General features: G+C 43.3%; 1 protein-coding gene across 1 annotated transcript in view; it reads left to right on the top strand.

Annotated features, from left to right (window-relative positions):
- The window catches only part of ANO2 (anoctamin 2), a 302,275-nt gene that overhangs the window by 200,089 nt on the left and 75,938 nt on the right, over positions 1–26,248 (top strand). Inside the window, exon 16 of the mRNA XM_090275378.1 lies at positions 24,554–24,631. Within this exon, the coding sequence (XP_090131504.1) occupies positions 24,554–24,631 (78 nt within the window). The remainder of the gene's footprint in view (positions 1–24,553; positions 24,632–26,248) is intronic.

The following is a 26,248-nucleotide window of genomic DNA, read 5'->3' as shown; positions in this document are numbered from 1 at the left end:
CCAGAGTCTCACTCTTTTCCTGGGTGGGGGGTGGTGGTTATTCCCTTCCTCTTTCTGGTCTTCATTCCTGTTGATTTCATGGACACTGTGCTGATTAGTTTTCATGACCTTTCATTCATTCTGAAGTGCCTCATGGCTTTCTACACTGCTCACACCCTCCTCAACATTCCAAGAGGGTATGGACTATGGGAGAAAGAGAGGCTGTCTTGGGATATTGCTGCCATCCTGGAAAGAGGAGCTCTAGGGAAGAGGAGCCTATTTTTCATTGAAGGGAAGATGGGACAAGTGTTTCTTCTCTCTTTCCAGGAATGAAATACTTTGGAAAGGTATAAATCCTCTGGTGGCCATTGCCTTTAGTTTGGGTAGCCAAGCCTTCCCCTGTTCCCAATGTTAGGACAACCATGGGTAAGATCACATGGGCAGCATGATGGTGTCATGAGAGATGAAGCTAGGCAGGACACTCATGACCTCTGAATTTCAGAAGGAGGGGTCAATATAGACATGTTCCCCAGTGCAACTCCCTGGGAAACTTAACCAGGAGGAGCCCCCTCAGAACTGGAAAATCTATTGTTCCCCTTTCTGTAAAGTTACCTATTGTTAGAGGGGGAGAAGAGGAGGAGTGGAGAGGGATCATGGATGCTGTGAGCTTCCTTTTTGCTCAGAAGAGGACACCAGGTCCACAAAGACACTAACAGGATCCTAAATAATAAATAAGAAAAGAATAAATAAATAATAAGTGGATAATAGTTTCTTGAAATTCCAGAACTTAAAATCTGACATTATTCCCTTCTGGTACATACTGGTTTGCATTTCATGCTTGTATCCTGTAGGTCTGACTTCTGTATTAACAGATTTGTCTTCCATACCTTATTTTTCTTCCCAGGAGTGCTGGGACCTTCCAGGCACCAACCCACTTCCCCCAACTGTCTTTTGGAGCCTCTTCCTTTTCCTGCACCATGACTCTCCTTCATCCTGAGAAACTCCATCTCTTCTCAAGTGCCTGCAGCTCACATGTTTTCTTCTTTTCAATGTGCTGTTGCTTTGCAGTACAGTTAAAAAAAGACCAACCTTTCATTTTTAGCATTTTTTATTTTCAAAATCTTAGGATGAGGATCATTTAAAAATAACTTACTATTTTTTTTTTTTATAAAACAATCCTGGTTTACTGAAGAAAATTTTGAAACGACAAATAATTACTTTTAAAAAAGTAAAGATCAATCATTTTAAAGTATATTTTATTGATTATGTTGTTACAGTAGTTCCAATTTTTTCCCCTTTGCTCCCCTCTACCCAGTACCCCCCTTCTCTCCAGAAATCCCATCCCCCTTAGTTCATGTCCATGGGTCATGCATACAAGTTCTTTGGCTTCGCCTTTTCCTATATTATTCTTAACTTCCCCCTGTCTATTTTGTACCAACAATTATGCTTCTTAATCCCTGCACCATTTCCCCATTTCTCCCCTTTCTCCCTCCCAGCTGACAATCCTCCAAATGATCCCCATTCCTATGATTTTGTTCCTATTCTTGTTTGTTTAGTTGGATTTTGTTTTTATTTTTAGATTCAGTTGTTGATAGTTGTGAGTTTGTTGTCATTTTAATGTTCATAGTTTTGATCTTATTTTTCTTAAATAACTCCCCTTTAACATTTCATATAATAATAGCTTGGTGATGATGAACTCCTTTAGCTTTACCTTGTCTGGGAAGCACTTGATCTGCCCTTCCATTCTAAATGATAGCTTTGCTGGGTAGATTAATCTTGGTTGTGGGTCCTTGCTTTTCATCACCTTGAATACTTCTTGCCTGCAAAGTTTCTTTTGAGAAATCAGCTGATAGTCTTATAGGAATACCTTTGTAGTTAACTCTCTGCTTTTCTCTTACTGCTTTTAAGATTTTCTCTTTATCTTTAACCTTTGGCATTTTAATGATGATGTGTCTTGGTGTGGTCCTCTTTGGGTCTAGCTTGTTTGGGACTTTCTGTGCTTCCTGGACTTGTATGTCTACTTCCTTTGCCAAATTCGGGAAGATTTCCTTCATTATTTTTTCACTTAAGTTTTCAATTTCTTGCTCTTCCTCTTCTCCTTCTGGAACCCCTATGATTCGGATGTTGGCAGGTTTTAAGTTGTCCCAGAAGTTCCTAAGCCTCTCCTCATTTTTTTCAATTCTTGTTTCCTCATTATGTACTGGTTGACAGTTTTTTTCTTCCTTATGTTCCAAATCATTGATTTGAACCCCAGTTTCCTTCCCTTCACCATTGGTTTTGTGTGGATTTTCATTCATTTCAATTACCATAGCCTTCACTTCTTCCTTTCTGCTTTTGCCATACTTAAGCATATCTGTCAAGCCTGTGAGCATCTTTACCAGCAGTGTTTTGAACTCTATATCTGTTAGGTTGACTATCTCCTCATCACTTAGTTCTATTACTAGAACCTTGATCCATTCCCTCTTTTGGGCCATACTTCTCTGTCTCCTCATCTTGACAGGCTCCTGTGTTTGTTTGCCTCTGTGTCTTAGGTAGAGTTATCACACCTGTTATGTTGTAAGGGTCAGAGCCTTAGGTATTCGTCAGTATGGGGCAACCTGTTTCACCACATTGTGGCACTGTATTCGGGGTAGGGGTCTGAGAGGGAACTATGCCACTTTCTCAGTACCTGTCCCTTTTCTAGGCACTTCTCCCACTTCGCGTATGGGACTGGCGCCCCTCTAGCTGTTGCCTTGACCATCGTTCTCAGAGTAGGTGGGTCTGCAGACATTCTAGGACCATGGGGGCCCTTTAAACAAGTGGACTTGGCTGAGAGACCAGCAGTTTCTTTCTCCACCCCAACCCCCACTGTTTCTCATAGTCAGAAGCAATGAAGCTTTATTTCCCCAGTGCTGGAACCATAGCTGCCAATCATTTTTAAAAAGTGGTTATTGTTAACATTTTGCTTTGTTTTCTTCTCTTGATGTGCATTTGTGTGTCTGTTGTGTAAATAAAATGGAATGGACTGAACATTTTGTGACCCAGTTTTTCAGGGTGCTTCTAAAATCAGAGTGGCATCTTTTTGTTTTTCTCCCCCTGTGTGTACAAGACAATTGTCCAGCATACTTGTCTCTTGGCTGAGCCATGATTTGAGTGTCCTTATCATTCCTCTCTATACACTCATGAGACCTTCCTGTGGCTGACACCTTTCTGAACTGTATTTCTTACTATGATATCCAGGTGCTCAGAGAGCTTCTTCTTTAGGAGAGGTCATTGGTAGCTCTTGCTAAGCACCCTGTTTTTTTTTGCTCCCCCAACCCCATGCAGCTCACTAATGAAGGGGAGAGGCCCCAATAAGGAAAGGCAGCAGAGTGGTGCCTATAAGTGGAAGAAGTGATATGGCTTTAGATATAGGAGCACCCTCTCAGAGAAGGGTCTGGTGAGAAATCACTGTGATAACTACAGAATGAGGAGAGGTGGGATGTAAACATCCCCGCCTGAGGAGGGCTATTCAATCGGAAGTAGATCTTTTCTACTCTCCATAGCCCTGAGGATGGGGTGAGTGCATGAGTTGCATAGATGGTCAAGACAGATGAGAATGTAGAGGTCATGGAGACCTTTATTTCACAGACAAGAAAACTGGGTCCCAGAATGAAGATGTTCTTATGGCAACTAACAGCAAGGACAGTTGGGACTTAGGACCAGGCCTCCCAACTCCCAGAGTTAGAGCAGATCTAAGAACTGACTGCACCCGCGGTGAAACATTAGATCAGGAGGCCAAGGACAAGTGTGGTTCCTCCTTGAAAAACATTAAGAGTAAGGCTCAGTTTACTTTCTCTTTCTCATAAGAAAGACTAGGGTTTAGTGATGTAGGAGCCAGAGGAGGTGATAACTATCACCCTTTCTCCTAAAAGAAGTCAGGCAAACAGGAAGTGTTGCTTAAGTGCCTGACTTAAGCCAGGACTGAGACTAAGGAATTCAGTGACTAAAAAGTAGTCCCTTCCCTCAGAGAGTTTAATAAGTGATATATGTGTAGCGGAGACTTTGCATGCTATGGAACTATAATAGAAAATGATGGATAATAATGAGCTGCAGGAGGCAGAAGACTTTGGTAAAAGCTGGTTTTATGAGGATAAATTGAATTTATATGTACGTAGTAGCAGAAGAGTATCACATCTGGCTATGGTGTCACACTGACCTAGGCTCAAATTCTAGTCTCTCAGTTACATCCATCCATCCATCTGTCCATCCGTGCATCCATCCACGCATCCATCCATCCATCCATCCACGCCTCCATCCATTGATTCATTCACTCACTCATTCACTTATTCAGCTAATATTTATCGAGGGCCAGGGAATATTCTAGGTTTGGAGGATACAAGAGTGGATACAACAGGCACCCCCATGCTCTTGTGGGGCTTATTACATTCTAGTAAGGTTGCAGAGTGACCTTGAGCTACTCAGCCTTTCATCCCTCAGCTTTAAAGCTGAAGTAATGACTTCCGTCACACATGGCTTTCATGAGCAAGTGACATGAATATGATGAAGAATAAGTGAGAAGGCATACCTAGTACCCTTCACATCACCCAGGCACTTGTGAGTGTTACCTGCAGACTGTTATGATTATTATTGTGATTACATTATTATTATTATTATTATTATTATTATTATTATTATTATTATTATTGGAGGGCAAGAGCTAGTAGGCAGTATTTGGGAGTGGAAGATGGCTGATGAGGAAGAGAAGGAAATAGGATGGGAATACAATGAGGGAGAAAGCCTGGAGGAAGGGAATTAAAAGCCAGGGAGCAGGGTTCAAGTCTGGTGAAGTAGGCAGTGAGGGTGATAGTAGTGGGGGATGAATTACAGATTTCTAAACAGAGGCTATTGGTTCCTAGGAACCATCTAATGCTGATAAAGTAAGTAACATTTATCCAGCACTAGCAACCTACCAGTACTCTACTACACAATTTTCAAGGACAATTTTATTTATTCCCTTTAACTGCCCCAGCAAGCAGAGGTTTACAGATGAGGAAACTGAAGCTGAAATAATGACCTAGAACAAGTGGTAGAGCCAGGATTTAAACCCAGCACTGGTAACCACTACACTCAACGTGGTCTGCCTGAAGTGGGGTGGCAGTGGCTGGCAGCTGGCAACAGAAGAAATACTTTGTCTCAACAGAGTGCTATACTTTTTCCAAGGGGGCTTCTTCTAGGGAAAGGTGACCCCCACAGTCAACAGAAGCTGTGACCCTGGAGGGAGCCTCCTGCAACCATTGCCTGTATTTGAGATGGTGCTGCTTGCTGAAGCTCTTAAATACTTCCAGTTCTGGCTGGTGGGGAGAGATGTCCCAGGGTTGTGTGTGTGGAGGGTTGACATGTTTATGTGACAGTAATGACTCTGTTGGCTCCCTAAGGAACGATTAGGATGAGAGCCCAGTTCACTGTTTGGGGCCTTGAACTTAGATTCTCTGGTGGCCTGGAATAGATGTCTACCTTGCAGACTAATTCAGAAAGTTACCAGCCCACAAAGTTTTGCTTTTCTCTCCTTTCCTTTGCCCATTAGTTATTGCAAATTTACAATGATATAAACTGGTGAGTGGAGAGTGGTAGTAGTCTACATCTAAATCAGCAACTAATTGCCAGGCAGTTATCTTGCCTTTTGGAGTCTGTGTAAATATTTTCTTCTCCAGGGGATCACCCTCTTTTGCATGTGACTGAAGTAAGCACCAAGGAAATGTGACTTTCTAAGATCAAGGTAATCATAGGTCAGAGTTCCTCTGGTTGATGAGGACCCCTAGGAGTGAAGGACTAAGACAGTTCTGGAGAACCAGAGGGGGTCAATGCAGGTGGCCCTGGAAGAGGATTTTCCATTTCTTCCCCAAACCTTGATCTGTCACTTGACATGCACTTGACCTGCCTGCTCTTCCAGCTTAGCTCTATCAGTGGGCAGGCCTGAGTATTGCAGGCAAGTAACCATTAGAATCCATGTGATCTCCAAAATGAGGATTGAATGAATACCAAGGAAAGCATTATTTCTGCTTCTCTGGCAAGAGAGTAGGAAGTGACCACTGGCTTATGAAAAGCTTGTGCTACCAAAGTAAACCATCACTGGGCTGGCTCTGAAGGAGCCAGTTCCTTGTTTCTTTATGACTAATCTTTTTAATCTAGGTTTTATTAAATTGGAATTTAGTGATCATTCAGATTCAACTAATATTTATTTTATGAAGTGGCTACTATGTGCCAAGTGCTGGGCTGGGACTTTTACATAGTTAGGTCATTTAGTCATTTCAAGAGCAAAGGGCTCAAAGTTTACCTTTGCATGATCTATGAGAAAAACGTTTAGTAAGCAATTGAGTGGTGTGTGCAAGATTGCCAGGGGAGATTTTAAACCACTTAAGAGGACAAACTGCTTCTGAGAAGCCTGCCAGGACTTCAGAAGTATTCTCTTGTGTGCACGAACAGCTGATCCAGGAGACAGGATAAAATGAGAAGGACCCAGGACAGAAAGTCAACAGAACTAGATACCATTTCTGGTCTTTTGCCATGTCCCGGCCACTACACAGTGCCATCCAGTTCCCATTTCTCTCCCCACCCCAACAAAGTCATCTATATACAAAGATAACACAGCCTTCCTCAAAACCTTGCTGAGGGTACAGAACAGGCTGTGTAGGGTGCTTCCTTTTCTTTAATAAGGGGAGAAAATATGGATAAGTGTGCACACACATTTGTACTTGCTTCTGTATTCATAAGGCATTCTGTAGACTTATAATAATAGGGGTTGCCTTTGCGGAATGGAGAGAGGTAGGAGTGAGAACTGGGCAGATGAGGACATAGATGGGAGGAAGACTCCTCACCATGGATACATTGGGCTTTTGAGCATGCGCGCACGCACACACGCACGCACACACACACACACACACACACACACATGCATGCTGACTCTTTTACACTAGGCAACTGCCATCCAGGGGTCCTTCACACTAGCCCCATACTTAAGCTGAAAGAAAATGAGCCTAAGGCAGCACTTATTGAAAAAACTTGATTCTTCAACTCAAGAATTCTGCTTTTCAAATCGAGAGTGTTCAGAAAGGCGCAGAGTGCAGAGCATTACAAGGCCTCCGTTGTCATTCACAGTCCCCGCCAACATGAGGCATGAACAACCTCCCTAGGAATGCACTGACAATACAACATGTTTTGTAAATGGTGCACAATTACAGAGCTTGGGTTTGCCTTTTTATTTCCAGTGTCATAAAGTTGATATATATTTTTGGGTGGGGGCCTGGTCATGGGTTTAGCTTTTGCTCTGCTGACTGCCTCTTGGTTGTTTGAAAAACCCGGAGGTGCTGTGGAGAACTTAGTGCATGGGAAATTCGGGCATGGATTGAAGAGTTCATTGACTTAGATAGCAAGACAGAACTTAAGGTGGAAGCATGAAGGAAAGCTTTAGGGGCTGCCCCTCCCAGCCCCCGGCCAGAGTGAGACACTTGGGAAATGCCATACACAGTGATATGTGTGGAAGTAGCCTGTCACACCAGAGGCACCAGTCGGAGTTTCCGAGGTTGGAGAGGTGACCAGGAAATGTCTTCCAAGCTCCCTGGTGTATTTTGGTTTTGCCAATCCATGTGTTGCTGCAAGAGCTTGAGAAAAAATTAAAACATGGGATGAAAAAACACAACCCATTTGGTGACTTTCTTTTAACAGAGTAGGAGAGATTTCTAGGACTTGGGCTTTGGAAAAAATAGGGCCATAGTAAAGAAAATGGTTAAATACATCTCCATGCTTTTGAGTATTGTTGGTGTCACTTGCATTCTGTTATTTTTTCCTTCAAGAGTTATTTGGGGAAAAGTGTATACATCCCAGGGTTGAACTTCTAAACAAATGCAAGCTGTAGCCAACCCCAGAGCTGCAGATGGGCATGTCCCTAGAGTGGCCTTTGTGAAGTATTCTTATTGCTCAGCTCCATCTGCCCCCTCTGCCCATACACACACAATGCACACACACACACAGTTTCTTCCTTTGCAGAAGAAATAGGCAAACCTCTTTCTTTATTCTAGAACAAATCCTTTTGAGGGTGATGACGATTGTGATATTTTTTTCTTTGTACAGTTTGCTAATAAATTTTAAAGTATTGTGAGCAGGTCTGAGGTAGTAGTGAGGGGCAGGACTGCATGTTATGCACTCTTGGAGTCTCCAGCAATGCCTGTACAGTGTCCTTAGGACTCAACTGATGTTTGCAGATGGTGCCTGTGACTTTGAGGAGACCTTATATTCCTTGATTTTCTCAAATGAAGTGTGGAAAGGGGTCCCTGACATGGGAAAGGAAGGCAAAAGCTGGTTTCCCTTATCTCTTCACTTTTCTGCAGGCTCTACCTCCCCTGCAAACAAACCTAGACCTTCAAAGAACACATTTGTGAGGGCCAGTGAAGTTCTGGTGAGCAGATACCAGACGCATAAGACAGTCAGCTCCCCAGAGGTGGGCAGCTGGGGGTATGGGAAATTGCATGAACATAGGAACGCAGGTCGTAGACCCAATTTTCCTTCTAACATCCTGTGGAAACCACATGGGTTTTAGTTCTGTGCCTTGGTTCTCAGTAAAGCGGGACTAAGAAGACCTGTCTCACATAGTTGCCAAGATGATTATTTTAAATATGTGTTTTATTAGAACATTTCCAACATGGAGAAAAAACAGGAAACGGTAGAGTTAACCTTCATGTTCCCTCACCCAAGTTCAATACTTATTATCTCATGGCCAGTCATGTGTCACTTATACCCATACTCAAGATTCCCTCCCCATTATTATCCCCAGCACCAGAATATGGGGATTTAATGGAATGAAACAGTGGCTACCAGGTAGCAGATGCTTAGAAAACATCTTTGCAATCTGGAATTGTAATAGTGTGAGCTTTATAATTATTACTTCCTGGCATGTCTATGAGAGGTCTGAGGGTACAATACTTCTCAGAGTCTTACAGATGAGAAGACCTAGTCTTGAGTCAAGTGATCTGCCTAAGGTGACGCAGCCAACAAGGAATATGAGGCTATCACTAGTACCCAGGTCTTCCACATCCCACATGAGTGCTCTTGGCTCTGTGCTCTGCTGCCTTGGTGTTGGTTGTTTTTCCTTCCGAATATCTTCTTAGAGAGGAACAGGAGACTTGTAAAATTTTATGTGGGCTCACAGTTTAAAGAGAACTTGTTTATGGGACTATAATAACCACATATCCATGCACACAACTGCTTACTGTCTTCACAGGATCAGCAAATCCAGTTTAATCCATCAGACACTTAGTGAATTACTTTTTGCCTTGATCTCTAGAAAGTAGATGTATAAGATACAATTGCTATTCTCAGGAAGTTCACAGTCTCATGTATACCAAGACACCTAGATAACCAAACAGGGCAGAAAGCAGTGAGTGCATGCCCCCAGCATGGACCAAGTGCTGAGGGTGTGTGGAGGGAGCTTGTTTAACTCTTAGCTGCTGCCTCCATTAAGCATTATCAGTACTTCCAAAAATTGCAACCCTGGCACCATGGCAATTTATGTTTACATTTATGCAATTCTGAATGCTGACTACTAGACTTAAGGACATCTGCATAATCTTTGTATTAATTGAGAGTCCTCATTAGGTTAGTTTAACAGACTACTACTGAAGAATGGCTCTACCAGTGGAAGTACTATTTCCTAATCTTTTAATCAATATTATCCACCATGGAAGTTTAAATGGGTCAAGTATAAAGAGATAGACAATTGTGATGTTAGGAGGATCACCCTCACCTCCGACACCAGGTACAAATTTGAGGGTCTCCCAGACTACTTTTATATTTGATAACTTGCTAGAAGAACTTACTGACCTAACTGAAAGCTGTTGTACATACGGTACAGTGTGTCTCAGGGAAAGGATACAGGTTGAAACAATCCAAGGGAAGAAGAACGAAGGATGAAGTCCAAGGAAGTATCAAACAAAGGACTTATAGTGTCCTCTCCCCATAAAGTTGGGACAGTGTCACTTTCTCAGCATCAGTGTGTAACCATACTCACAAAGAATTGCCAACCAGGGAAACACCCCTAAACTTTGGTGTCTATAGTTTTTATTGGGGCTTGATCCTATATGGCTGACCTTTAGTCTTCAGCCCATCTGGGAGGAGAAATAATACCATGTGTCCTAAAGACACATTGTTAGACTGGCTGGTGGCCAAATGCCCCAAGCAAACAATGGCACTACCGTCAGTAGAACATTTGAAGGGCCTAGAGATCACCTCCTGGTAACTGAGGGAAAAGGCCAGACATCAATTTGGTTAAGGTTATTTCTTTACTACATAACCACTGGAGAGGCTCCATTTGAAAACTTATCAGTGGCCAGCTTTGAGGGGAATTGGAAACTTTAGGGGAAGAAAGGAGATGGATGTAGTAATAAACATAGTTCTGAAAATCATATGACTTTTTCAGGGTAAAATTTGGTAATGAGGAATTTAAACTTTTTATTTTCTCTTCTGGCTTATGAAAGGTCAAAAAGCAAATAAATTGCAGAGCTGAGTCTAGAACCTAATTCCAAGAGTTCTTCCTCAACACAAACCCATGGTGATGGTGAGCCCTCAATTCTAGGCAGCCCTGGGGCAACTGCCTGGTGTTTCCTCTGCAGAAGGAGTGAGAGAAGAGGACAGCAAGGATGCCCCCGACAGGAGGTCTTCTTTCCCTCCTTTTGTCTCCCCTCCTTCTCTGCCATCAATAGTTATTGCCTACATGGTAAATGAGAATGGAAAGAAAAGAGAAAAATAGAGGAAGGCACCTATTGTCCTGGTAGCTTTCTTCCAGGTTGCCTACTATTTTCAGGAAGTTAGATTTTCCTTCTCTTTCTCAGCCTTGATCTTCACTTTTCTGTTTCTGTATCAGAAACAAAATGTAATGCATCATCCATCACTTCTGACCTGGCTTATGAGAGCCCAGAGAGCCCTGGCTGCCCTGTTCCCGGGGTCTGGAGATGGAGGAGTGGTGGTGAGACCCAGGAGAGGGCAAGCTCATGTTAACCTGTGCATTTCATTCATTAAGGGAAAGGGTGTCTTGGACGTGTTCTGGGGGTCAACTCCAGCCACTCCTGGGGTTAAGCATTTGGGAAGACTTGAGCTTACTGGAAAAAAAATCCTCTATCTGGTGACCCAGGGAGGTGGCTGTACCCTGTGGTGCAGATGAGGGGAGCCTGGCTGGAGCAGCTGAGGCTGCAGATTCCCTGGCAGTCACGTCCCAACCATGCAATGAGTCAGGGCCTCAAGTGCAAAGAGATTATGTATGTTGACTCCTTGGTTTGGGGTTGGGGACAGGAATGTGGGATGGGCTACAGAGTGGAGGGGGTTCCCCCAGGCAGACACACCAGTGTCTCTCCCTTGGCTCCTGGTTCCTGGTTCCAGATGGGGAGAGGCAGGGCCAGTCTCTCTCTCTCTCTCTCTCTCTCTCTCTCTCTCTCTCTCTCTCTCTCTCTCTCTGGGGCATGAATAGAATCCCTTCTGGGCATGGAGTTCTCATGTCTGGGTTGGTCCTGCCAATCTGTCTCTTTTTTTCAAGAAGAGAACTATGAGACAGATGGAAAGAGAAACTAGGGAAATAAGTACATGTAGCTCTTCTCCTTAATGCTGAAGCTGGGGATTGAGAGACCAAGGGTAGAATGCAAGGCCATTGAACTGACAGTCCAAAGTCCAATAGAGTCTGAGGGGATCGTACAAGGCTAGAGTTACCAGGAAGATGGGCCCTCATCCTGGGCCAGTAACAGTTTAAGACTCAGAGCCAAGAGACAGCAAGAGAAAGTTCCAGTGTATGCTCAAGGTTGACTTGCAGACCATGCCCATCACTTCTGTTAGTTGTAGTGACTCCTTTATCCTCTGCGTTTCATGGAAGGATGCCGCAGCTCAGGGAGAGGACAGAGGTGGGGCGCCTGTGGAAGGAGAACAGCACTGAGATGGAAAGGGGTGGATTTTTGATTGGTTTAAGGTCAAATTATTATTTGCTAACTGAAGAAAAAAGTGCGTGGCTGGGGGTCAGAAACTGTGTTGTGATTCCAGATCAGGTAAGGATGTAAATTAACTTTTCTCAAACTGCCATGGAACTGGGTTGTTGGCTACCATAGAGCTTGCATGATCAATTGAGTCTGTGGGTGTAGGATTAAACAGAGATACTATAGGTCCTCTCAGAGCCTCTAATATTCATTAGCATATTATATTTCCTAAAAGAAAGAGATTGTGCATGTGGCACATCGGTGAGTACCTGGAAAATCCATTTTTCTGAAGAACAAAGTGTAAAGAACTCAGAAGAGAGTTTAAAAAAAAAAAGGGTTGGGATTATTTAGATCTGGATTAAAATCCCAGCTCAGCCACTTACTAGTGTAACTCTAGTCACACAACTAAACTTCTTGGATCTTAGTTTCCTCATGTATAATATGAAACTAATAATTCTTATCTCATTTAGTTATTTGAGAAATAAAAAAGATATGTAAAGAATCTTGAGAGCGCTGGCTGCTGTGGCTCAGTGGATTGAGTGTTGGCCTGCGAACCAAGTGTCGCTGGTTCGATTCCCAGTCAGGGCACATGACTAGGTTGCATGTCAGGTCCCCAGTTGGGGGCACGTGAGAGGCAACTGCACAGTGATGTTTCTCTCCCTCTTTTTCTCCTTTCCCCTCTCTCTACAAACAGATAAATAAAATAAAAATAAAATAAAGTAATCTTCTTAAAAAATTAATTAATTAAAAAATAAAGAATCTTGAAAAGTGCCTGTAATGTAGTCGTCGGCAGCCGTCCGTCTCGAGAGACGATGGTGTAGTTTCTTAAGAGTCTATCTGCACCGCCGAGAATGGCTGTGCAGTCCGACTCGGGAGTGACATGGTATCTGTCTCCTCCCGTGTTGAATCGACATCTTGTGATGACGCTGAAGCTACAGAGCCTGGGCAGGGTAATATGGAGGGTCTGCTGTTGCCCATGCAGCAGACCTCCCCTCTCTTCGCAGCTGAAGGGTCCAAGGGAAAGACGGAGTCAATACAGCTTGGGTTCAGGTGCGCCGCAGGAGTTGCCGGTGTTGACTACAACGTCAAACCGCCTTAGGGACTCCGGCTCCGGATTTTCTGTCGGGGTTTACTCCCTTAGCCTTTCCCCTGAAGAGGTATGCCGCAAGGCAGCAGAGGTTTTTTGGAGTCAGAGTTTTCCTTCTCTGATGTGCCCTGACTGGAAGATCGAACCAGCGACACTTAGCTCGCAGGCCGACGCTCAATCCACTGAGCTAAACCAGCCTGTAATGTAGTAAGCACACAATAAATGATGAATGGATGGATGGATGGAACAGTCAGTCTTGGACCACTGTTTTAGCTAGGTAGTCATTGTTCTGGGGCACGCCCAGACTATTAAGCATGAGTTTGTGTGTTTGTGAGTGTGTACATATTCATGTTCATACACATGCACATGTGCATGCAGGGCCTCATGCCTAAATTTCCCTGAATATTTTCCAAAGACATGAAAGTTAGGAGCTCCTCTACCATGCTTCCACAGCAATCCCTTCAGTGCACAGCCCATCTGTCTCTCTCACGACACCGAGAGTCCTGGAGCACAGAGGCCAAAACACAGTATCTGGAACATAGGAGATGCTTATGAAATCATTGTAAAGGACTTGTCAGTGCCTCTTCTCAATTGTCTGGGAAGGCGTGACCCCATCACTTTATTAGTGTATCTTAAGCCCTCTCGAGTGTCAAAAATACTTCCTCTGAACTCAACAGTGACAGCAAAACTGATGACATGGTCAGAGTATGGAGAGTGGGACGAGATGTGTTCTGGGAGCTCCAGCAGCACAGTGGGTTCTGCCATCAGCAGCCTGGGGTAAGAGTTTGGACTCCCCAGCTCTTCCCTTTCTCACCACATGATGTGGTGGGTAGCCACATGCGGCAGCTGCTGTGGGTTTTCAACTGTACTCGTGGAGTTGACCCATCCACCCTTCCATGCTGGGACCTGCACATTCTTAGTCATTCAGTAGCCGTCTGTATGCTGAGCCTCATCTTGGACCGTGTGGGGGTGATGAAGGAGAAAGCTGTGCAGAGACTACTTACACATTCAGCCACAGAGCAACCATCCTCTCCCTCCCTCCTCCATTTCCCCCTCCTCATTTATTTTCCTTCCTCTTTTTGGCTCCACTTCTCTCCCTGTGTCAAGGCCTGGTAAGCTGAGGCCCATGCCCAGCGGAAGCTGAGCATGCTGAGGACACTGACTTTTGTCACTGTCCTGTGGCTTTGTCTAGGATATCCTCAGCATAGTAGGACAGAGCCAACTCTTGCTCAGCAAACCCAAAGAAAAGATGTGAGTGGCTGGGCAGGATCTCACCTCACCTACAGTCCTCACAGGCAGGAAGATTCCTTTTATGGATTATTTCACTAATTAATTTTTGAACATATTACTGAACAATATGTATTACAATGGCCTGGGTATGTCTACAACAAGTTCCAGGGCCAGCTTGGGAGACTCTGTTCTCATGAAACGTAATGGAGGACACTTCCCTTGACCATGAACCCAGATTTGAAGATGTAGGAGGTGCTTTTGCTTGTCTTAGCCAATTTTGCTTGCTGGGGTCCTTTCCCATCTGTTCTGGCCCTTGTTTTTAATGAAAAAGAACGGCAATCTACCACTGTTCTCTACAAGCTAACAAAATCTGAAACTGAGCCAACAAACAAACATTGCATGTTAAAGAAGCCAGTGTTATAAAATACCATGATGAGAGTTAATTGCAGTGTCTTTACCAGTTTACTGTTGCTGCAAATTGCTGAAAATTGTTTTTCCTAGTTAAAAACAAACACTATTTTCGATGTGTATTGTCTAACTGTGGTATAACAATGATGACTCTGTCCTTGGGTTGAGGCCAGAAGTGACGGATATTGTTAACAGAACGATGAACAAAGTGACCTTACTCTTCTGACCAGAACACATGGATGTTGGCAAGATTCATTATTTATTCATTTGCACGTGAAGTATTTCAAAGGGAACAATGTTTAAATAAAAGTTACCAACATATTTCCAAATGCCATTTTTCACACCGAGAAGCCTGATGTTTCTGTTTTTGAGTAGAGAGCTGTGACCATCTCTTTTTTAATATAGAGCCTGTTATAGAGTACTCTGCGTGTAGCGGGAAATTTTAAAGCCCAATGCATTCACAAAATTCAAGGTAACCTCATAAATTAAGGGAGATAATCAGACACTGCCTAGGCCTTCTCTGACATGTCAAACAAATGGTTTGAAAAATCAAAATGTGCCTTGGCTGCTGCCTCCGAAGCATGGTTGGTGACCAGGCCAGCGAGTCACCTTCAGTTCTTGCCCTCTTACTGTGTGAGTTACCAAGTGGGTCTGAAATTTATCCCTGGACTCCAATTTGATCAGTGCCTACTCTAAGCCTACAATTAGCTTGCTAGCGGGGAAAGAGGAGGGGAAGGAGCATGGATGGTAGCCAGTTGGCAAGTGGGCTGGGCCAGCAATGCAGCTGATGTGACGAATTCTGTGTGGACACTGTGCATGAGGGAATTGTCTCCAAGCTTGTTTCCACCCTGTGAGCACCTCTCAGAGAATCTGTTCACATAGGGACAAGTCACAGAAATATAGGAACTGGAGGGAAAACAGCAAAAGAGGGCTGAGTCTTGTAGAATGGTATTTCCAAAATTGGGCTGCTCTACAGCATCACCTGTGAAGCATTTGCAAAACGCAGATTCTTTCACCACCATGAATCTGCTTTATTAGACCTAGGGCAGAGCCAGAAATCAGCATATTTTGAAAAGTTACCTAAGTGATTTTGTTGATTGGCTAAGGTGGGAGTCATGACATTGCCCTGGCTGTGCTGGTCCAACCTCACCTTTGCACAGTAGCAGCCTATCTTCTCCATGGCCTGAGCATGTACTGAGGGCAGAGCCAACAACTCTTCTTTCCTTTCTCCAGGGCTGAGCACCTGCTTCCCAGTCCCCCCACCTTCCCCAGCACAGTGAGGTGTGGATACCCCCTTACAGTGTCATGATGGTACAGAGGGAATAGATATAAACAGGAAAGTAGAACCACTGATTTTCTTTTATGTTTGCTTAGTAGAAAAAATTAAGAATTCTGAATCTTGGGCCTAAAGAAAGCAAGAGTAAGGAGGCATTTTACAAAGAACTTCAAGTTTGTAAACAAATGTTCTACAGATCAGTTCTCCATTCTATGGGATAGAACATAAGGAAAAGGCCCAACATTGAAGCTGGAGGCTTGTAGGGTAGACTAAGAAATAACATATTACCTAAAGGGACAAGTCACACTAGGAGGAGCTCAGTGTGGCTGCAGAATCTCTGTCCCAAAGGTCTTCATGATTAGCCAGAACACAGCTGGGTATTACTCAGACTAAAACTGTTCCCTGTATTGTTTTCCATTCAAGAAGTTGTCCTTATTGGTACGTACTGATGGAACATGCACTTGACTATTTTTCTTAAAATGTTGCAAGGTTACCATGAACCTTTTACACTTTCCCTTTAGGTTTTGGTGTTGGTGTGTGACCTGAGACAGTGGCACAAAATTGTTTCGTGGGCTTTTCCTGTGTGAAACTGTATTTGACCCACCCAGAGACTAAATCCTAAATCCTAACCTTCTGAGCATTGACCAATACCCAATGAGCTGGGCTATTGTTTCCAGGCTGATAGTCACCCCTGAATCTCAGACACATGCCGACAAATTCCTAGGCCAGGCTGAGGCCAGCAACTGGAGATCATTCCAGGGGTCAACTAGAGGCTGCCTACCATCATGGAGCTTATGTTTTCCTTAAGGAGACAGAGAGGAGATAAATAAATAGATAACTTCAGATAATGATGTGTTGTGATAGAGAATTATAATGGCCAGGGCCTGACCTGGAGCATTGGGAAAGACCTCACTAGAGATGATGCTCAAATTGAGAACAGAAGAATAAAAAGAGGACCCTGCTGGGTACAGAGATAGGAGTGGAATCTTACAAAAAGTCTTGAAGCAGAAACCAGCTTGGCCTGTTCAATGAGCAGGAAAGAAGCCAGTGTGGCTGAAATGGAGTAAGCAGGGGTTGAATGGTAGGAAATAAAGTTTGAGAGGAGCTAGAGCCCAGATCCTGTCAAGCCTTGGAGAACATGGCATAGGCTTTAAATGAATTCTAAGTCCAGGGTCATTTGGCTTAAGGCCTTGTGTGATGATCTAGGAAAGTTATATATTAAGGATTTAGATAAGCAATCCTAGTTGAATGGGAGGGTCTGCCTGCAGTTTGAATCCAGGGAGGGCACATAGTAGAAGAGTTAAGGTTGGTGTAAGGAGGGAGAGAAGCTCAGCCCTGTAGTAGAACCCAGAATGGCAGGGCAGCCTCCTAGGACATAGAGAAAGTGAAGCATAAAACTGTCTGGGGACTGAGAGAAAGCCAAGTAAGCAAGCTGGACCTCAGGGTGGGAGACAGGCAGCCAGAGTCTGTTTTTCTGTGTCTGCTGGGAAAACCAAGCAGTGGGAAGAATAAAGAATGGTTTCCATTTTAGCCACAAATTACACTGCATTCTGTCCTGGGTTTCAGGCATGCCTGTAGACTTAGGTGCTATGCCACGTGACTGCCTCAATCCTCCTAGATTGAGGCTCTGTTACTAAAAGTCTTTATTTAGATAACTCCAGGATGCCGGCAGTGATTCTTGCCCAGGGGCCCTGCTTGGCCTGGGGGCTTCAGGGCAGGGCTGTCAGTGGGGCCCAGGCTGAGTCCACACTTCTCAGCCAGCCTCCTGAGCTCCTGAGGGTTGGTCATGGGGCTGAGGGGCAGGACCTAGAGGCTCAGTCTGAGAGACTGTGTGTGCTTGAGCTGTGAGGACCAAGACCATTCTGGGGGCTTACATGATGGTAATAGAAGCTGTGAGGTATACTGGGCTCAGTGAAGGGAGGGGTGTGCAGTCCAATACTGGTCTCACACTTCTAAGTCAGGCCATGAAGGCTGTCTGAAGGATGAGGAACTATTTTAGGAGAGAGAACTAAAGAGAGAGAGAGAAGATGGTGAAGTTGGTAGGATCTCTGTTTCTAGAGTAAGTGTTTTTTTGTGAGAGGTCTTGAAGGCTCACCCAGCAGAGAGAGCTATGTCTGAGTAGCTGTGTCTGAGGGGAGAGTGGGATCATAATGGCAGATCAAGGTCACACTGGATGATTGGGTGGCTTTGGAACAAGAAGAATGGCCTCTGGATCTGTGCTGTAGGAAGCATTGCCCAAAGTAAACTTGGGGTTTCCTTGTCATTTTGCCCCTTATTTTATCCTTACTCAGACACAGTTGAACCTTGATCAAGACTTTTCTTTAGCTTTCTACTTAACTGTTTTAAGTCAGTCTTCCAATCCTACTCTTCCATAAGGCCCCTGTCTGGGACCACTTCCCATGTGTGATTCACACAAGTCATTATGATTTCCCTCAGAAACCCCATTCAGGTACTACCAACCCTCCCTATCTCTGGTTCTCCATGGTGTTGCCCCTGACCATGAGGAATGGGACAGTCACCTCCAGGTTGATAGATGACCTCTACCTACTGTATTGGTTGGATCCCTTGTCCCAAGAAATCAAGGCAGACAAAGTATGCTGGAGAAAATAGGTAAAGAACTATCAATCTTATTCCCACCTACCATTGTCCTCATGAATTCTAATAATGTTGAGGTGATGTCCTGCTTGCCTCCTGACACAGAGAGAGACCCAGGTGAAGCTGGTCATCAAGATTGTTTTCAGAGTTGAGGTCCATGAACCTGATAGGAGACACGTTGATTACATAAACATTTATTGAGCTTATACCATGTACCTGATACTGTGCTTAAACACCAGATACATGGAGATGAATCAAACATGGTGTCTGCAATCCTGGAACTGACAGTTTGTGAAGAGTAAAGACACGAAAATCGTCAGCTGACGTGGAGGGTAATGAGGCTGGAGATGTGTAGAGTCTGAACTAGGGCATGGGCACTGGCGGTAGAAAGTGGAGTGGCAGACTAGCAGAATGTTTAAGGAGGTAGGCTCTATAGGCCCTGAGGCTGATTGAGATGAGTGTGTGGGAGGAAGTAGCCCAAGCGAATGCCTCAGTTTCAGGCTTTGTCTGCTCAAAGGGTCATAGTTCAGTTCACTGAGTTAGGGAGAAGAAGGAGAAGGAGAAGAAGAAGAAAGTTTAAGGGGCAAGATGATTCATTCTTCTGGGACATTTTGAACTTGGGAAATTCCACTTGAGATGTCCACTAAGAGGTTGGACAAATGAGTTTGGAACTCAGCTGAGAGATCTGAGCTAGTGATAAAGATTTGAGAGTCCTCAGCAGGTGGAGGATCAATAAAGCCAAGATTTTAGCCAGGAAGAGGGTCTTGCATGGGGAAGTATTAGTATTAAACTCTGCTTCAACCCTTTATTCTCTCCAACTTCTTAAGAAAGCAAACTATAGCAGCTCTCTCCCCTCACCTCCCATCTACTTTTTATCATCTGCAGTCTTGGTTTTGCTTCCATCATTCCTTTGAAACTATCTCACAGGTTGCAGATAACTTTAATGGCAAATGCAAATGGATACATTGCTGCTATTAACTTACTTGATCTCTCCTCAAGAAAACCTGTGTTCACTTCTTGGAACTTCCCTCCCTGGGCATTCGTGGCACTACTGTCTGCTGGCTTCCTTCCTATGCTGTGGCGGCTCTTTGGTCCACTTATTTTTTAAATGACGGACCCTGGAGAGGCAGCATCACATAGGATCACATCAATTCCAAAGCTGCAACTTATTAGCTTGTGGCCAAATGTATTAACCAAAATATAAAATCCAAAATATAAAAATTGGTATTAAATCTTAGGGGAATCTGTAGACACTATTATTCCCTCAAGGAGGTAGAGTATTACTCCTACTCCCTAAATGTAGACCGCATATAGTGATTTCCTTCTAAAGAGTAAAGTATGGAAGGGAGAGAAAGAGTAACTATGCAGCAGGAAACCTGACAAAAACATCGCCTCCACCAAGCAGTCAAGGTTAACATCCTTACTGATAGGTCATATTATAACCTGCATCCTTGATATAAAGGGATAAAAATGACACTTTACCTCTGTGGTCATCCTCCTCTAAACCTACAACTTCGGTTTAATTATGAGAAAAGCTTCAGACAAACCCATATGGAGAAACATTCTACAATATACCTGACCAGTACTGCTCAAAACTGTCAAGGTCATCAAAAACAAGGAAAGTCTGGGAAACGATATAGCCTGGAGGAGCCTAAGGAGACATGATGACTAAATATAATGTTTGGATAGGATTCTGGAACAGAAAAAGGCCAATGGGTAAAAACTTAGAAAATACAAATAAAGTATGAACTTTAGTTAATAATACCTTACAATATTTGTTCATTGGTTGTGAAAAATGTACCCATACAATGTAGTAGGGAAAACTGGGTGTGAAGTGTGTGTGTGTGTGTGTGTGTGTGTGTGTGTATGCGTATAAAGAAAAGCTTCAAAGATAGTACAGAGAATATGTATTCTGAATATAAATATTTTCAAAAGAAAATATTTTGAAATATTGGTTTCATGTGAATATCATGGTGCTACTTGCTACTGGAGACTTGGAATAGGAACCACAGTCCAGGGACAGAGACAAGACAACAGAGACAAAGAAACAAACACAGATGACAGCTAGGCTCATGTCTTAACAATAGTGACATTAGCTAAGTGCTTCCTAATCACCTGCTTTTGATAGAATCATGAAGCTGATTATACCTTACTTTTGTATGACACCTCACAGTTACAAATCTGTCTCCCAGGCATTCACTCACATGATCTGCACAATACCTCTGCCATTTAGGTGGGACAAGCATTGCCATCTCTGTTTTAAAAGGAGAGGGAAGCACTAAGGTTCTCCCCTACCTCTGTGTGCAGGTACACTAACATTGCCCTCTCCATATGTTGGCCAGCTCATATAAAATGCATGTAATTTGTTGTTACAATTTTACACACTTACAGATAAGCAATATCATTACAGATGAGGGAACTGAGGTTCTGGAAATTTCCTAAGGTCACTTGACTGGTGACTTAGGTGTTCTGGTCTCAAGGCTATTTCTTTTTTCATTATCCTTGCAGGCTTTTTATGTGATGATTACACACAGAATGTAGTGAAATTAATGGCATTTTGCCATGTATCTTCACATCTTTAATGTGCCACTGAATGGAGAGTTTTAATTAACTTCCATTACCAGAACCAGTTATTGTATGTAAAGTCTGTTTTACTCACTGCCATCTTTACCGGTAACTTTGGGAGCTTGGAAAGCAATCGGTAATCTTCATGGTTCACTTGGCCTCTTGTGTTTGGATAGTGTCTCAATATATAAGATGGAAACTTCCAGAAAAAAGGGCTTATCAATGTAAACATGAAAGGGGGTGATTTGTCAACAAACACTAGAACATCTATGTAAAGAATGAGTATTTTTCTTTAAGATAGCTGCTTTGAGAGGACAACCAAGTCAACTGCTTTTTAGTTATGTCTCATTTTTATGCAAAATAGTCATGCCACCTTCCTTGCCAGGTTTAGCCTTGAAATCCTTTTGTTTCTGCAGTGGTCTCTGAGCTCCTTCTGGGCAGGGCTGAGTCTTCTCCTCTCTGTGTCCTCAGTATCCAGTGCAGAGCCCAGCCCTCCAAGGTGCTCAGACCATGTTTGTTGAGTGGAACTGAACCAAAACTCATTCTCCAGGACAGAGCTGTCACTGCAGGGTAGAGGCTGGTCCAAAGACATCTCACCGCACCCCCCTTGGCCCCTGGCCTGAAGAAGGTGGACACCCACTTGGCAGGAAGCCTTAACCAAAACCATCTTGGATACCCGACTCCTCCACGAGGTTACTAATCATTTTCTACAGTTGTACTTATTATTTAGGCCCATGTCATCTTGGGCCATATTTTCTACTCCTCTGCTCCTACTTCTCTTTCCCCCATTTCTTCCTGGACTGTCCAACTCTGCCCTGAGGGGCACCCTGAACCCAATCTCACCTTTACTGACAGATGTTTCTCACCCCTCCCCCTCATCTCAGGAACCAAACACAGATTTTTCTACCTCTCCTTGTATTATTCCTCACTCAGGAAGCCCCCTGACAGAGGAACTGGTGACATGCAACCTATGACCTAGAGTTCCCTCTTTTCTACTCACCACTGATGTTTCAGAACACATCTGGTTTGCTGGGTTTTAAGGCAGAACTTCTTATCTCTAAGCCAGAGAGCAGAGAAAGAGCCAAAGAATCCTCAAAACTCCCATTACAGTGAGGGAGACCTCAGGAAGAGCCCTGCCATGCACTCCCTTCTTTGAAGAATCCCTACTGAGCGCCATTATCCACCAGCCCATCTTCAGTTTTCCTTATCAAAATCTTACAGGAAAATATCACTAGTGGGAGTAAAACTGAGAATTAACACTGAAGCAGAAAGAAAGAAGTGCGACTCCCTTTTCATGTTTGGCCTGATGTAGAAGAATATGAATGAGTATTGTGCTAGTCCTCATAGAAAGAGATTTATATGCTCTCACTCATCCAGAGTGATCATAACCTATAGTTACCTTGTTCTCAATTGTGCGATGGAAAGTCTGCTGGGCTAGGAGTTTAGAGACCTGATTCTATCACAAGGTGTATAAAAAAGTGAGTTTCCCTTGTTTACATCATCTGTAAATGAAAACGCTAATTATTGAATGACTTCCGCCTTAACATTCATGTTCACCCCCATTTATTAAGCCAGCTCAGCCCTGCGCTCAGCTCCAGACATGCAGTAAGAAAGACACATTTCTTTCCTCAAGTTTCCCCCAGGCTCACGCCCAAGATAATCGTCACTACCACATTGGCAAGTGCATCCTGAATCTTTTGATATGTGGGTGTCACTTCTGCTTTCTTAGACTGTGAAGCCCCCAGGGGCAGAGGTCATATCCACTTCCTTCTGTCTGCCACCATTCCCGACACCAAGGTCTGTGCACAGTGGACGCACAATGGTTTTTAGAAAGATGTCTTCTAGGCCAAGAAGGCCCTTCGCCTACAGTACAAGCTTTCAAAGGCTAGATGGCACTGTTGCTAGATCCAAATCAGGTGTATTCTGAAACAGTGGTAAGGAGGGAAGAGAGACTAGAGGAGGGGGGCCCTGGAGTGTTCCCCAGCTGAATTTGGCTCAGACACGTTGCAGAAATGCAGGACTCCGACCTCACCAGCATAGAGTGCTTTGCCATTTTCGTGGCATCTTTACAAACATGGCTTCAAATGGTCTTCTGACCAACACTGTATCACTTCTCATTTTATAGAACTGCAGCTCAGAGAATTCTAGCGAGTGCCCAGACTAAAGTTACATAGTAATGAATTGGCAGAGATTTTTACCTTTCATACATACCTTGTTTGGCATCACCCGGCCCCATGAGGGTCATCAGAGTAAACTGAAGAACTGCAGCCAGACATACAGTTGTCTCAGAAGGGTGGCCTGGGTGCATTGGGCCCAGTCTGAGGGGAAAAGGGGTCTCAGCCAGACTGACTGCAAGGCACCAGCTTAACCTGTACCTACAAATGTCTGCATCTGTGACCAGGAGAGAACACAGTCATTTTGGGGTGAACGAATGACAACGCATAAAGGTTCTTTCAAGAACAAAAATTGTGGGTAATTTATATACTTAATAGGACCTGTGGTTGATGTTTTATTTAAAGAATGCTTTATTTTAGGATATTGTGCTGTGGTTGGGTTGTACATGTCATTTGTCCATTGCTTTACCGTGTTCACATGTTTCTCATTAAAACAAAGCAAATAGAACCATCCTGTGTGGTAGGCAAGGCAAGTGTTACAATTGTGCCCATTTTATGATGAAAAAATAAAGGGTAAGAAAAGTTAAAAGACATTCAAGATCACTCAGCTGGTAGGTGGTTGAACTTTTTAAAACTTGAGCCCAGAATGAGGCTGAACTCAAATCTTGTCCGATTTTTTTAAAAAAATTATTTTATTGTTCTATTGCAACTGTCCCAATTTTTCCCCTTTTGCCCTCCTTTGCCCAGTGTACCCCCTGCTCCTACAGTCAGTCCTCACACTGTTGTCCATGTTCATGGGTCATTCATATGTGTTCTTTGTCTAGCCCCTTCCCCTTCTTTCCACCATTATCCCCCTCCCCTTTCTCTTCTGGTCGCTGTCAGACTGGTTCATGTTTCCATGTCTCTGGATCTATTGTGCTCAGTAGTTGTTTCTGTTCATTAGGCTCCTTTTATAGGTGAGGTCATGTGGTATTTATCTTTCATCGACTGGCTTATTTCACTTAGCATAGTATTCTCCAGTTCCACCCATGCTGTAGTAAAAGGTAGGAGTTCTTTCTTTCTTTCTGCTGCGTAGTATTCCATTTTGTAAGTGTACTTCAGTTTTTTGATCCACTCATTTACTGATGGACATTTAGGCTATTTTTTCAGGCTATCTAGAAATCACAAAATTAGGAGAGTTGTTGTTAATATGGGAGGTAAGGCATCAGAGACTAGAAAAATACTATATAAAATGATGAATGATTAATGATATGCAAGTTTATGCAAATAAAGAGAAAATTATTATCTGTTATTTGTGCCTTCTGATTTCCTCTAATCTCTTGTTTCTTCCCAGGATGATGAAGAAGATAAGCTGAACTGGAGAGATCGTTTCCCAGGTTACCTGATAAACTTCGTCTCCATCTTGTTCATGGTAATTTCCTTGAGGGAACACCTTCCTATGACTTAAGCTTGTTAGATCCTGTTAAGTGAATACTGTGGGTATGTTGTTCTGTTATGCTATGGGAATAATGGGAGGCTAGTAAGGATGAAGCCACAGTCCCTGTGTAGAAGGACAGGATCTTATCTGCTAGTGAGGCCATTTCTGATATCAGTCACCTGGACAGAGGAAGGTAACTTTCTCAGACAGAACACCAGACCTAGAAGGGGTCAGTGACCTTCTGTAGCTATTGAAGGAATTTCTATCTTTCTATAAAGAAGAGGGTAGAAGGGGGTTTATCTTCCCAGCCTTGACCACAGATAATTGAAGTTGGAACTACATGGAGTAGTTTGGTGATAATATGGTACCTTCCACATTGAGGCAGACCAAAACCTTGGAAGAATTAATCAGGTAAGATGGCTACAGAATTATGGCAGCTTGTTTAAGCTATGGGATGGCTCTCTCTGATGACTTGTGGAATAGAACAGAGTCTGGAAGCCACAGGAGACAGACAACCTGGCCTTTCTAAGCTAATTCTTTAGTTTCCCTGTAGTCGCTGTATTTATTTCTGTGTTCTCCCTGAGAGTTTGAAAGGGCCTTTTTGAAAGACCCAGATGGTCTCAGCTGTGTCAGGGAAGGTAAGGAAGGGGTCTGTGATTCATATTTGAGTCATATCAATAAAGTGGTAGCAGGTTGGTCTTGGCAACCAGGATGAGTGAGCCAACAGTAACTGAAGCAAGATCTTAAGATATTTATAACATCCCACCTTGCTGAAAATGACAAAAGGTGAAACTCAGAGGACTGGGTATGGGCCACTAAGACATATTTATGGGTAGACTCCTTCTATTATTCAAAACTGGAGTTTCTGTTTTACAAAGGGGTTGTATCCCTATAGCATTTTAAAGCAGGACTATACCTTAGCTGTGGGGTGGAGCAGAGTTGGCTTATTCAAAAAAAAAAAGGGGGGGGGGACTGAAATGATTATAATTTGCTGGACCTACGGGCCACAAGTAACTCTGATCCTGGCCTGAGATCATTATTGCCATCCTGACCACTGAGGACAGGAACCATGTCCTAGTCTCAGAAATTTAAAGTGAAGGAAGCATCTAATCCAACAATTTGTTTCACCGATGAACTGCAGAGGTGATGGGTGCCTTGCCAGAACTTAGAAGTCTACATTTGTTATCTTCTCATTGCTTAACAAGAACAAGACATGTAGAATGTATTCAACAACATGTGGTGAATTGCAATGTGTTACGCTGGAATGAAATAAAGTTTAATTTAGCACTTCAAAGCCTCCCACACTATGCATCTTGTTGTTAGAGATTATTCATTCATTGGAGAAATACTTAATGGGTGCCAAGTATGTGCTTGACACTATTCTTAGGCATTGAGGGTAGAGCAGAAAATAAAACAAAATAATCCCTCCCTCAAGGAGTTTATAGAAAACAAATACATACATAAATAAGAAAATAGTCGAGTAAAATACTTCTATCTTCAGTAGTAATAGGTTATTTATAACATCCTATCTTGCTGAAAATAACAAAAGTAATATTGGATAAATATATGTTTCAATCTTCTTAAAGCCTTCAAGGGGTGACAGAATAGTGA

This window comes from Furipterus horrens, unplaced genomic scaffold (assembly GCF_987537825.1).
Source record: "Furipterus horrens unplaced genomic scaffold, mFurHor1.1.pri manual_scaffold_4, whole genome shotgun sequence".
Taxonomy (NCBI): Eukaryota; Metazoa; Chordata; class Mammalia; order Chiroptera; family Furipteridae; genus Furipterus; species Furipterus horrens.
Note: the sequence above shows the minus strand (reverse complement) of the source record. Positions and strands in the feature narration are given on the sequence as shown.